Source organism: Somniosus microcephalus, chromosome 11 (genome assembly GCF_052327205.1).
Source record: "Somniosus microcephalus isolate GS21.2 chromosome 11, FLI_Smic_1.0, whole genome shotgun sequence".
Classification (NCBI taxonomy): domain Eukaryota; kingdom Metazoa; phylum Chordata; class Chondrichthyes; order Squaliformes; family Somniosidae; genus Somniosus; species Somniosus microcephalus.
In genome coordinates this window covers 230,938,693-230,951,891 of record NC_140997.1, presented here as the reverse complement: position 1 = coordinate 230,951,891, position 13,199 = coordinate 230,938,693, and the positions used below count along the sequence as shown (strand labels likewise).

The 13,199-nt window shown below is 52.0% G+C and overlaps 1 protein-coding gene across 2 annotated transcripts in view; it reads right to left on the bottom strand.

Annotated features, from left to right (window-relative positions):
* Positions 1-10,848: 10,848 nt before the first annotated feature.
* Positions 10,849-13,199, bottom strand: part of kbtbd12 (kelch repeat and BTB (POZ) domain containing 12) — a 50,352-nt gene continuing 48,001 nt past the window's right edge. For both annotated transcript variants that reach the window (XM_086002111.1, XM_086002112.1), the window contains exon 6: positions 10,849-11,338. In XM_086002111.1, the coding sequence (XP_085858237.1) occupies positions 11,169-11,338 (170 nt within the window). In that variant the 3' untranslated portion in view covers positions 10,849-11,168. The remainder of the gene's footprint in view (positions 11,339-13,199) is intronic.

Here is a 13,199-nt window from a genome sequence, read left to right as displayed (position 1 = left end):
GCCCAACGTCTGCTTGGCTCTCCCCTCCACCGTCTGTGTGGGCGAGCCCTCAGGGTGTTACTTTTATTCTCTTTTTAGTCGTGGGCCTGAGACCAAGTTATTGACAAGACCATCTAACCTATAGAGGCTCCCCTAAAACCTCTGTACCCAATTGGGCATCGAGTTCACGATGCGGTCTCCTCTACATTGGAGAAGTAATCCAGAGAAGATAAAGGCTGCTAAATTCGCCTCCCGTAGCGCTAAAAAACCAGGCGCTACGGGTGCCGATTCAGGTCCAAAATGGCGGTGCATGCGCACACTTCTGGTGCAGGCTGCCATTTTAGGTAGGTCATTAGCATGGGCGCTGGTGCGCCGGAAGAATGCAGAGTACGCAGATCGTGAATTCAATCATTTGACGCCAGCGATGCCATTTTCAGCATGCGTTCAGCAGCAAGAAGGACCCCCACCCCACCCCCACCAGCGCTATTTAAAGGAATCATCAACTGCTTTCAGGTTAGTTGCTGATTGATTTCTACTGGCTCTTGGTGAGTTTGTAGCAATGTTTGGTGGTGTGTTACCTGATTTGAAGTTGCTGAACTCTCCAGGGAGAGGTGTGGCAGGTTACTTCAAGGCTTCTGCTCAGACCAGTTGCTCCCAGACATGGGTGCAGTAGTTTGTATCCCCCTCGGCCTGCAGCATGACGGGGAGAATGAGCAGAGGCGACACAGAGCTGGACAAGCTGCTGGAAGAGGGAGGAGGAGGAGGGGGCGAAGGGCTCTCAGCAGGAGGCCACCCAGGGTCTTCAGGGAGCAATTCTCCTACCTCAACCTCAGCGAGGAACAGTATTTGCGATGTCTCCGCTTCACTAAGGAGGTGGTCACTGAAATCTGCCACCTGTTGCAGGCAGATCTGCAGCCTCAGAGCCCGGCGTCACAATTTTATTTGCATAACCACGTACATTTTGGACGCCCCCGATTTCTTACACCCTTCCGATTGCGATACATCCCCGAGTTCACATGCAGCACCCAGAAAGCGATGCGTGTGCGGTCAACGGCACCCAAACGCAGATTGGGCGACCGTTTTGCGGAACACCTCGGTTCAGTCCGTGAGGGTGACCCCGAGCTTCTGGTCGCCTGTCGCTTTAATTCTCCGCTCTACTCCCACTCTGATCTCTCTGTCCTCGGCCCCTTACACTGTTCCAATGAAGCTCAACGTAAGCTCGAGGAACAGCACCTCATCTTTCGATTCGGCACTTTACAGCCTTCCGGACTCAACATTGAGTTCAACAATTTCAGACTATAACCCCTGCCCCCATTTTTCAGGCTGTTTATGATTCTGCCATCCCCATTTGCGACATTTAATCTCTCCTGCCTCCGACCTTAGCACAGAATGTTCCTTCCTCCCCCCTCCCTACCTCTACACCTGCTTAATATCTGTTACATCTCTAACATTTCCAGTTCTGACGAAGGGTCATCAACCTGAAACGTTAACTCTGTTTCTCTCTCCATGGATGCTGCCTGGCCTGCTGAGTGCTTCCAGCATTTTCTGTTGTTATTTTAGATTTCCAGCATCCGCAGTATTTTTGCTACTGTATGGGGCATTCAGTTCTTTGTCTCAATTCTTGGATGAAAGCCCTCCCCAAAAGGAGGACCCGTGATCTCATCCAATTTGTCTTATTGTTTAATCTTTCTCAAGGTTCTCCCTTTTGGAATTCGTCCTACCTCTCTTTGTCCCTATCCTCCCTGGCACAGCCAGTACAAGGCCTGGCCTCGTACCCTCGCCATCAAGGGGCCCACGTCAGCATTGTCTCGCTCATCCTACCGTCATCCAAACTATCTCCCTTTAATCTAACAGACTGTTCCACCCTGAGATGGATACCTCAACTCCCCTAAATTCCTTTTATTCCGTGTCTTTTATACTAAATTACCTTTTAATTATCTTCGCAAGCAGTTCTATTCAGCTAACTCTGATTCCTACTGTAGTATTATAACATGGTTATTAGTAATGATAGAAGAAACGTAGGCATTGGTCCTCAGCTGGTCAAATTAGCTGGCACGGCAGCACAGTGGTTATGTTACTGGACTAGTTAATGCAGAGGCCTGGACTAATGATCCAGGAAACAGAAGTTCAAATCCCACCACAGACAGCTGGGGAATTTAAATTCAATTAAATAAGTAAATCTGGAATAAAAAGCTAGTACAGGTAGACTATCCTTTATCCGAAAACCTCGGGACCAGCTGTTTTTCGGAAAATTTTGGAAGGTATTTTATAAGACTGGGAAATTTGTCGGGGGTGGGTCGGCGGGGGTCCGCGGGGGGGTCGGTCGGGGGTGGGGGGCGGTGGGTCGGGGTCGGTGGGAGTCGGGGTCGGCGGGGGTCGGGGTCGGCGGGGGGGGTCGGCGGGGGTCGGGGTCGTGCGCCACTCTGGTCATGTCGTGCGCACGACTTACGCTGAACGAAAAAACCTTCGGTTTTTAGAGGGTTTCGGTTTTCGGAAGTTCGGATAAAAGGTAGTCTACCTGTATCAGTAATTGTGACCATGAAACTATTGGATTGTCGTAAAAACCCATCTGGTTCACTCATGTCCTTTAGGAAAGGAAATCTACCGTCCTTACCCGGTCTGGCCTATGGCCAGACCCACAGCAATGTGGTTGACTCTTAACTGCCCTCTAGTGGTTCAAGAAGGCGGCTCACCACCACCTTCTCGAGGGCAATTAGGGATTGGTAATAAATGCTGGCCTTGACAGCAATGCCCACATCCCATGAATGAATTTTTAAAAAAATTTGAGATACATAGAGTTCAAATTCCAACTTGAAAACAACAGATAGCTAGCTTGAAAACAAGATTATTTATGACCGTCACACTGCAGAATGCTATAACATCTGCAGAGAACCAAAACACAGGCAGATTCTGAGCATCTATCTAATTATTCTAACACGAGTCTGAAGAGACTTTTTGTCTCCAGTTCTAATACAATCACGTAAACACAGCATTATTCGCGTCACAATTTTATTCTCATAACTACATACATTTTGGACGCCCCTGATTTCTAGCACCCTTCCGATTGCGATACGTCTCCGAGTTCACATGCGGCGCCCGGAAAGCGATGTGCGCGCAGTCAATGGCGCCCTGCACCACGGGGAAGCCGGCTATCCGGGCAAAGCCGCCTGCTCGCTCCGCCTGCTTCTCTCTCTGGCAAGAATGAAATGTATTCACCTCCCTTTGCATACAGCACCTTGGTGACCTCCCTTGTGCAGCAGTGCACGGCAAACTGGGAGAGGTTGAAAATATTAATGATCTAGACAAGGGAACTAGATGTAATATCTCCAAATTTGCAGACGACACAAAGCTGGGTGGGAGTGTGTGCTGTGAGGAGGATGCCGAGAAACTCCAGGATGATTTGGACAGGTTGGGTGATTGGGCAAAAGCATGGCAGATGCAATATAACGTGGATAAATGCGAGGTTATCCATTTTGGTGGCAAAAACAGGAAGGCAGATTATTATCTGAATGGCAATAGATTGGGAGAAGGGGAAGTGCAATGAGACCTGGGTGTCCTTGTGCACCAGTCACTGAAGGTAAGCATGCAGGTGCAGCAGGCGGTTAAGAAGGCAAATGGTATGTTGGCCTTCGTAGCGAGAGGGTTTGAGTACAGGAACAAGGATGTCTTGCTGCAGTTGTACAGGGCCTTGGTGAGACCACATTTTGAGTATTGTGTGCAGTTTTGGTCACCTTACCTGAGAAAGGACGATCTTGCCATGGAAGGAGTTCAGCGAAGGTTCACCAGGCTAATACCTGGGATGGCAGGAATGACGTATGAGGAGAGATTGGGACGATTGGGCTTGTACTCGCTGGAGTTTAGAAGAATGAGAGGGGATCTCATTGAAACTTATGAAATTCTAACAGGACTAGACAGACTAGATGCAGGAAGGATGTTCCCCGATGGCGGGGGAGTCCAGAACCAGGGGTCACAGTCTAAAGATAAGGGGTAAGCCATTTAGGACTGAGATGAGGAGGAATTTCTTCACCCAGAGAGTGGTGAACCTGTGGAATTCTCTACCACAGAAGGCAGTCGAGGCCAATATATTAAATATATTCAAGAAGGAGTTAGATATATTTCTTAAGGCTAAAGGGATCAAGGGATATGGGGAGAAAGCAGGGACAGGGTACTGAATTTGGATGATCAGCCATGATCTCATTAAATGGCGGAGCAGGCTCGAGGGGCCGAATGGCCTACTCCTGCTCCTATCTTCTATGTTTCTATGGGCTAAAAATTCGGTCTCGCCGCGCCAGGTCTTTCGTGCCCGAAATTTAGCGCTGGGCCGGATTCCCCTAGCGCCCGCCTGAAATTCAGTAGCGCCGCCCCAAGACGGAGGCGGGCGCTATTGGATGGTTTGGCCACCTCGTTTGGGGCGAAGAATGTCAGTTTCCGGCGCCCAGCTGCCGCTGCGGCAGCCGATGCGGTGCGGCAGGCTGGGGTGCTGCAGGCCTCCTCCTTCTCTTAAGGAGGAGCTGCCTGCAGCCGTGAGATCACCGCTGGATTCCCCCGTCAAATGAGCCCGGCACCACGGAGAAGTGCCGGGCTCGCGGGAGTCACACACCAATGCCGCGGGGGGGGGTGGTGCAGGAGTCCGGGGAGGGAGGTGCGGCCAGGCGGCCGCCGGGAAAGAGGCCGGCCGCCCCTCCACCTTTATGCGCCGGCCTCTCGGAGCTGTAAGGCACCGTTTTGCAAACACTGTTTGCGGCCGCGACGGGCGAGGCGGCCGCAACTGAATTTGGCCATCGGGACGGATTACCATTGGAACCGGGGCACTGCGCACACCGATGACGTCATCGGTGCCGGCGCAGCGCTACCGGCTAACGCCGATGTTAGGGACCAACTCAATTTCGGGCGCTAAAAAACTTCCGGCGCAAACCACTTCATAGCCAATAAGTGGGCGCAAACGCGACTGAATTTCTAGGCCTATGTCTATATCGTCTGCTCCAGCCTGGAAGGAGCCCGCTGCTTAAAAATTCATGGCCACGCTCACCTTCACCATGCTGTCGTTGTCCGGCCCTGAGGCTGCAGTTCTGCCTGCAACAGGTGGCAGATTTCAGTGACCACCTCCTTAGCGAAGCGGATTTTGCCAGCCCCGAGGAGGCGGGACTGCCAGTAAAGTTGCAGAATGTGGGGGCGGCTGGGAAACTCGCCCCCGTCCCGCCTCCGTGCCCCTTTTTGCCAGGAGGCGGGAAGCCATCCTGCCCCGGATCCCGTCTCCGCGAAGCGGGAAAGGGATTAAATCCTATTAACTCGATAGCAAAATACTGCGGATGCAGGAAATCCGAAATAACAACAGAAAACACTGGAAACACTCAGCAGGCCAGGGGGCAGCATCCGTGGAGAGAGAAACAGAGTCAGCGTTTCAGGCCGATGACCCTTCGTCAGAACTGGAAAAAAGCAGGAAATGGAAAGCAAGTTTCGGGGCTGGGAAAAGGGGGAGGGGATGAAAGAACAAAAGGGAAGGTCAGTGATAGGATAGAAAGCAGGAGCGATTAAGAGACATTGAGATATTTTCAAGGCGAGAGGCGGTGGTAATGGGACAAGTTAAGGAACAAAGGATGCCTCTCGATGAGGTGTGAATTGCACTGGCAGGATTAAAGACAGCTGAACGGAGGGGAAAAAAAGGGGGGGCAAACAAAAAGTGTGGATAAAAAAAGAGAAAATATATATATGCGATAGGGGCCGAGGATATGATCTGAAATTGTTGAACTCTATGTTGAGTCCAGAGAGCTGTACAGTGCCTAATGGAAAGATGAGGTGCTGTTCCTCGAGCTTACGCTGAGCTTCCGTGGAACAATGCAAGAGCCCGAGGACAGTGAGGTCCGAGTGGGAATGGGGCGGTGAATTAAAGTGACAGGCCACCGGGAACTAACAGGTAGTTGACAGGCAGAAAAAAGGATTAGTCCCATTTTACCTTTCCAAGTGCAGGCTTCCCGACCCGTGGCGGGGGAGGGGGGGGTCCTTCCTGCTGCTGAACGCATGTTTAAGAGAGGGCGTTAGCTGGAGCGTTGATGCTGAAAATGGCAGCGCTGGCGTCAAATGATTGAAGTCACGATCTGCGTACTCTGCATTCTTCCGGCGCACCAGCGCCCACGCTAATGACCTACCCAAAATGGCGTCCAGCGCGGCCTGCACCAGAAGTGTGTGCACGCGCCGCCATTTTGGACCCGAATCGGCGCCCGTTTTTTTAGCGCTACGGGAGATGAATTTAGCGGCCTTTGTCTTCTCTGGATTACTTCTCCAGTAATATAACCTCTACCCGACCTCTACAGGGACCCCATTGAGACATGTCTTTTCAAGGCTGCAGAGGTCTGAAAGAAAGACTTGCATTTATATAGCACCTTTCACGACCCCAGGACGTCCCAAAGCGCTTTACAGCCAATGAAGTACTTTTTGAAGTGTAGTCACTGTTGTAATGTAGGAAACGCGGCAGCCAATTTGCGCACAGCAAGTTCCCACAAATGTGTGATAATGACCAGATAATGTTTTTTAGTGATGTTGGTTGAGGGATAAATATTGGCCAGGATGCCGGGGAGAACTCTCTTGTTCTTCTTTGAAATAGTCCCATGGGATCTTTTACATCCAGCTGAGAGAGCAGACGGAGCCTCGGTTTAACATCCCATCCGAAAGACGGCACCTCCGACAGCGCAGCACTCCCTCAGCACTGCGCTAGAGTGTCAGCCTAGATTATGTGCTCAAGTCTCTGGAGTGGGATTTGAACCCACAACCTTCTGACTCAGTGAGAGTGCTACCCACTGAGTCACGGCCGACACTAATTTGTGGTTTACTAATTAATTCCACAGGGCTGTGTCTTCTAATGAGCGAGCTGTTAAGACGTTTAGAGCAGAGCGTTACACATCCCTTCCCCCTTCCAGAGAAAAACGGACCGCAGAAAATTAAATTGCAACGCTGTAATGATAAACAAGAGCCAACAAAACTGGCAAAGAGACAAGCACACAGCAGCGCCGTTTTACACAGCATTATTTATATTTATAACTGTGTATAATGTCCTTTGCTCACATACTGGACACTAGAATTCCTTCAGGTGCTACTTTCAACATCAGTAAGGGCAGTGATCCATCTCCCGCCAGTTTCCCCCTTCTGGTACCTTCTACCCTTCCCCCCGCCCCACACCCACCCCACAAACCCCCGCCCGGGCTCCTTGGCTGCGCTGCGGAACATTCCAGAGGCTTGGCTGACTTCCGATGTGTCACCCACACGGCCAACGTTTCATCTCTTGGTCTAGATGGTAAGTGGCAACAAAGAAAGGACTTGCCTTTCTACAGCACAGTTCCAAAGGGCTTCACAGCCAATCAAGTACTTTTGACGTGTAGTCACTGTTGTAATTCAGGAAACCTGGCGGCTAATTTACGCACAGCAAGCTCCCACAAAAAAGCAATGTGATAATGACCAGAACACTGGGACGAACTCCCGCTGCTCCTCTTTGAAATAGTGGCCATGAGGATCTTTTACGGCCACCTGAGAGGGCAGACGGGGCCTCAGTTTAACGTCTCATCCGAAAGGCGGCACCTCCGACAGTGCAGCACTCCCTCAGCAGCGCACTGGGAGCGTCAGCCTAAGAGTTTGTGCTCTGGGGTGGGACTGGAACCACACGACCTTCTGACCCAGAGGCGAGAGTGCTACCCACTGAGCCACTGGCTGACAGAAAGTGTTGGCAGGTTCCACCATGGGAGGCAGCACAGTTACGCCCTACACGTGTGGTTTGCAGCAAGATTCAACTAATGGCAAGCAGCACAGGAAACCCTGGTTAATTTTTCTTGTTTCCATTCCCCGGTGATGACTGTGTGCTGACTGCCAACCTGTCTCAGAACGGCTCGCTCGAACCTGGCGCCGTCCTGTTGTGTACAGGTCCGTCCATTACTGGTCTGTGCCTTTAGAAACTGAGTCACTAGAAGGGCGGCACGGTGGCATAGTGGTTAGCACTGTTGCCTCACAGCGCCAGGGACCCGGGTTCGAATCCGGCCTCGGGTGACTGTCTGTGTGGAGTTTGCACATTCTCCCCGTGTTTGCGTGGGTTTCCTCCGGGTGCTCTGGTTTCCTCCCACAGTCCAAAGATGTGCGGGTTAGGTTGATTGGCTATGATAAATTGACCCTTAGTGTTAGGGGGATTAAATACGTGGGGTTACGGGGATAGGGTGGGACATGTCTTGGTGTAGGGGTTACGGGGATCGGGTGGGATATGTGTCGGTGCAGGCTCGATGGGCCGAAATGGCCTCTATCTGCACTGTGGGGTTTCTGTGATTCTGTGAATGCTATGGGACCTGGGTGTGTAACGCAGGACATTAACAGAGTGATATTAGGAAGTGTCCATACCGTACTGTCAATATGAGTTTATTCCTTTAGGTCTTATCAACCCAGGGAAGCTGGAAATTTCAGCTCATGATTTCCCGAAGGGGATGTTTATTGCCGGAGAATCAATGGTTTGTCATCCCATTCATCCTATAATTTTAACAGCAGCTCGCTCGTTTTAAACTCTGCCTGAACCCTGATTAACCCATTAAGTATCAGATGTATTTTACAGCCCTCAAAGTGTGTTATACATTGTCAAAATGTGTGTTTCTGCCCCAAACTAAATGGAATCACAGAATAAACGACCTTAGTACACCCCAAAGCGCTCTGCAGCCAATGAAGTACTTTTGAAGTCTTGTCACTGTTGTAATGAGGGAGAAGGGAATCGAGGGTTACGCTGATTGATTTAGATGAGGAAAGACGAGAGGAGGCTCGAGTGGAGCATAAACACCGGCATGGACTGGTTGGGCCGAATGGCCTGTTTCTGTGCTGTATATCCTGTGTAAACGTGACAGCCAAGTTGCACACAGCAAGATCCCACAAACAGCAATGAGACTATGACCAGATAATCTGTTTCACTCACTGCTGAGTGAGAAGATTGTGGGCTCAAGCCCCACTCCAGGGACACAGGCCCCGATAGTTACGGGGTGCGAGGGTCCGATCGCAGGAGACTGATTACTGGTGAGGGTCCGATCACGCGGGGGAGGGCTCCAATCGCGCGGGAAAGGGGTCCGATCGCACGGGGGAGGGGTCCGATCGCACGGGGGAGGGGTCCAATCGTGAGCAAGGGGTCCGATCGTGGGGAAGGATCCAATCATGGGGAAGGGTCCGATCGCACGGGGGAGGGCTCCGATCGCACGGGGGAGGGGTCCAATCGTGAGCAAGGGGTCCGATCGTGGGGAAGGATCCGATTGCGGGGTCCTGTCGTCTGGTGTGGGAAGTGAGCATGCTTGAGGGGCCGGGGGGGGGGGGGGGGTGGGAAGCACTCCTGCTCCTCCTGACCCACAAGCAGTGTTGGAAAAGCATTTACCTGTGCGATCTGGCCATTCTCACCTCCCTTCAGCTGCCTGGTTTTCCGAGTCCTGGGAGACCCGGCCTGCAGCACCTAAATATAGAATGCAACTAAAATTTGAGGCATGCGGCCTCATTAGAATATTTAAATTAGGGTCTCACATCTGGAGAGCAAGTTAGTCGCTCGCCACCCCCCCGACCCGTTTCACTTAAAACCGGAAGTGGGCGCGTTGGAGACGGGCTTCCCATTTTTGAATTTTTAACCCTCCCGCTCCTCTCCCACCCATCATGGGGAGGTTAAAATGACCCCCTTGAGCACAAAGTCTAGGCTGACACTCCAGTGCAGTGCTGAGGGAGGCGCCATTTTTCAGATGAGACTTTAAACCGAGGCCCCGTCTGCCCTCGCAGGTGGACATAAAAGATCCCACGGCCGCTACTTCAAAGAAGAGCAGGGGAGTTCTCCTGGGGACAATATTTATCACTCAATCGACATCACTAAAACAGATTATCTGGTCATTATTACATTGCTGTTTGTGGGAGCTTGCTGTGCGCAAATTGGCTGCCGCGTTTCCCACATTACAACAGTGACTACACTTCAAAAAGTACTTCATTGGCTGTAAAGCGCTTTGGGACGTCCTGAGGTTGTGAAAGGGGCTGGAGAAACGCAAGTTCTTTACAGTATTTCTTTCTAACTCTTGCTGTGGTCCGATTGCATGGGTGCTGACATCTGGTGCCTCGCTCGTGGGAATGTCATGTTTGAGTTTGAACAGTGAGTATTGGAAGAGCATTAGACCATATGTAGAGGGGGGAGCGGGGAAGGGGAAGGGGAAAGAGCTGAAATCACAGCCTACCTCAATACTGTCTCCTCCCATCGTCCAGACGCACTTTCCTTCAGGGAATACGGCGGGAAAGTGGAGTCGATGTAGAAATTCAGCCATGATCTTATTCAATGGTGGAGCAGGCTCGAGGGGCCGTATGGCCTACCCCTGCTCACATTTGTGGTAGCATTGTTAAACAAGGATCCAGTTTGATTTTTTTCTCCCCAGCCAAGGAGGGTGCAGGTTAAGGGCAGAGCAAGTTTAGGACAGATGCCAGGGTGATCAACAGCTGGAAGGAGCGGTCAAGAGGGGCTTTGGATGACAATCGTAGGACCCCTGTATCACTCCTCCAACTGAGATCAGGGATCGGAAAATTGGGCCTGCCTGGTGTGTATGGCTTGATAGCACATCACTCAATGCACTTACCACCGAAACATTGAGGAATTAAAACAAGAAGAAAGTCAACCCTCAAAAGTAGTCTACATGGAGATCAGTAGAGTCACCTTCCCCCTCTTGTTTCTAAGAGCAAAGAAAGTCTTGCATATCTATAGCGCCTTTCACGACCTCAGGACATCCCAAAGCACTTTACAGCCAATGAAGTACTTTTTGAAGTGTAGTCACTGTTGTAATGTAGGAAACGCAGCAGCCAATCTGCGCACAGCAAGCTCCCACAAACAGCAATGTGATAATGACCAGATAATCTGTTTTAGTGATGTTGGTTGAGATATAAATATTGGGCCAGGACACCGGGGAGAACTCCCCTACTGTGTTCTTTGAAATAGTGACCTTTTTTTTTACATCTACCTCAGAGGGCAGATGGGATCTTGGTTTAACATCTGAAAGACGGCACCTCCGACAGTGCGGCACTCCCTCAGTACTGCACTGGGAGTTTCAGTGTAGATTTTGAGTTCAAGTCTCTGGAGTGGGACTTGAGCCCACAAATCTTCTGACTCAGAGGCGAGAGTGCTACCCACTGAGCGAAAAGAAGCCAAACGCTGCACTGTCCTTCCCTCACAGGTCCACCAAGTCAGGAGGCGGTGGAATGAGATCCCTAGGGTTGAGCCTTGCGACCAGGCAGACATCGTAGCTGTCGTGCATGAGGACATCGTGGGCCACCACACTCCAACGATTCTCCCAAGGGTCCAGTTCCAGGATGTCTTTTACGATGACTTCATGTCGATCTAAGAGGAGGAAGACAATGAAATACAATAGCTGTACAACTTCGAAAGGGTCTGTGTTACAAGCTTAGAGTCTTGCCTTTAGTTACTCTATGGGGTACAACAGTGGTAGTCATTCCCATAAGCAGTCTGAGCATCTTACATTTAGAGGAGTACCTACTGGCATGAATCAGTCATTCATGAAAGAAAGACTTATGAAATAATACCGAGCAGCCTACGGGTGGCGCTGTCCAGGGAGAGTATAAATACTCGGGCACGGGCCCAGCTTGCGCAGGACATTCTTAACAGGAACTAGTGAAGGACACAACTAGACCTCCATGTTGTAAAACAGTTGATTAAAGCTTTGTTTAACGCTTAGACCAAGTGCCTAGTAGTTTTCTTACGTCACCTATGTTGCCCAATATCTATTTGTACAATGGCATAACCCAGGAGCCTCAGCTTTCTGCTGCTGAAAACCTCATCCATGCTCTTGTTACCTCCAGACTCGTTTATTCCCATGCACTCCTGGCCGGCCTCCCATCTTCCATCCTCCGTAAACTGGAGCTCATCCAAAACTCGGCTGCCCCGTGTCCTAATTCACACCCAGTCCCGTTCACCCATCACCCCCTGTGCTCACTGCCCCGTGTCCTAACTCACACCCAGTCCCGTTCACCCATCGCTCCCTGTGCTCACTGCCCCGTGTCCTAACTCACACCCAGTCCCGTTCACCCATCACCCCCTGTGCTCACTGCCCCGTGTCCTAACTCACGCCCAGTCCCGTTCACCCATCACCCGGTGCTCACTGCCCCGTGTCCTAACTCACACCCAGTCCCGTTCACCCATCACGCCCTGTGCTCACTGCCCCGTGTCCTAACTCACACCCAGTCCCGTTCACCCATCACTCCCTGTGCTCACTGCCCCGTGTCCTAACTCACACCCAGTCCCATTCACCCATCACCCCGTGCTCACTGCCCCGTGTCCTAACTCACACCCAGTCCCGTTCACCCATCACCCCCTGTGCTCACTGCCCCGTGTCCGAACTCACACCCAGTCCCGTTCACCCATCACCCTCTGTGCTCACTGCCCCGTGTCCGAACTCACACCCAGTCCCATTCACCCATCACCCCCTGTGCTCACTGCCCCGTGTCCTAGCTCACCCCCTGTGCTCGCTGCCCCGTGTCCTAACTCACACCCAGTCTCGTTCACCCATCACCCTGTGCTCACTGCCCCGTGCCCTAACTCACACCCAGTCCCGTTCACCCATCACCCCCTGTGCTCACTGCCCCGTGTCCGAACTCGCACCCAGTCCCGTTCACCCATCACCCTCTGAGCTCACTGCCCCGTGTCCTAACTCACGCCCAGTCCCGTTCACCCATCACCCCCTGTGCTCACTGCCCCGTGTCCTAACTCACGCCCAGTCCCGCTCACCCATCACCCCCTGTGCTCACTGCCCCGTGTCCTAACTCACACCCTGTCCCGTTAACCCATCACCCCCTGTGCTCACTGCCCTGTGTCCAAACTCACACCCAGTCCGGTTCACCCATCACCCCCTGTGCTTACTGCCCCGTGTCCTAACTCACACCCAGTCCCGTTCACCCATCACGCCCTGTGCTCACTGCCCCGTGTCCTAACTCACACCCAGTCCCGTTCACCCATCACTCCCTGCGCTCACTGCCCCGTGTCCTAACTCACACCCAGTCCCATTCACCCATCACCCCCTGTGCTCACTGCCCCGTGTCCTAACTCACACCCAGTCCCGTTCACCCATCACCCACTGTGCTCACTGCCCCGTGTCCAAACTCACACCCAGTCCCGTTCACCCATCACCCTCTGTGCTCACTGCCCCGTGTCCAAACTCACACCCAGTCCCGTTCACCCATCACCC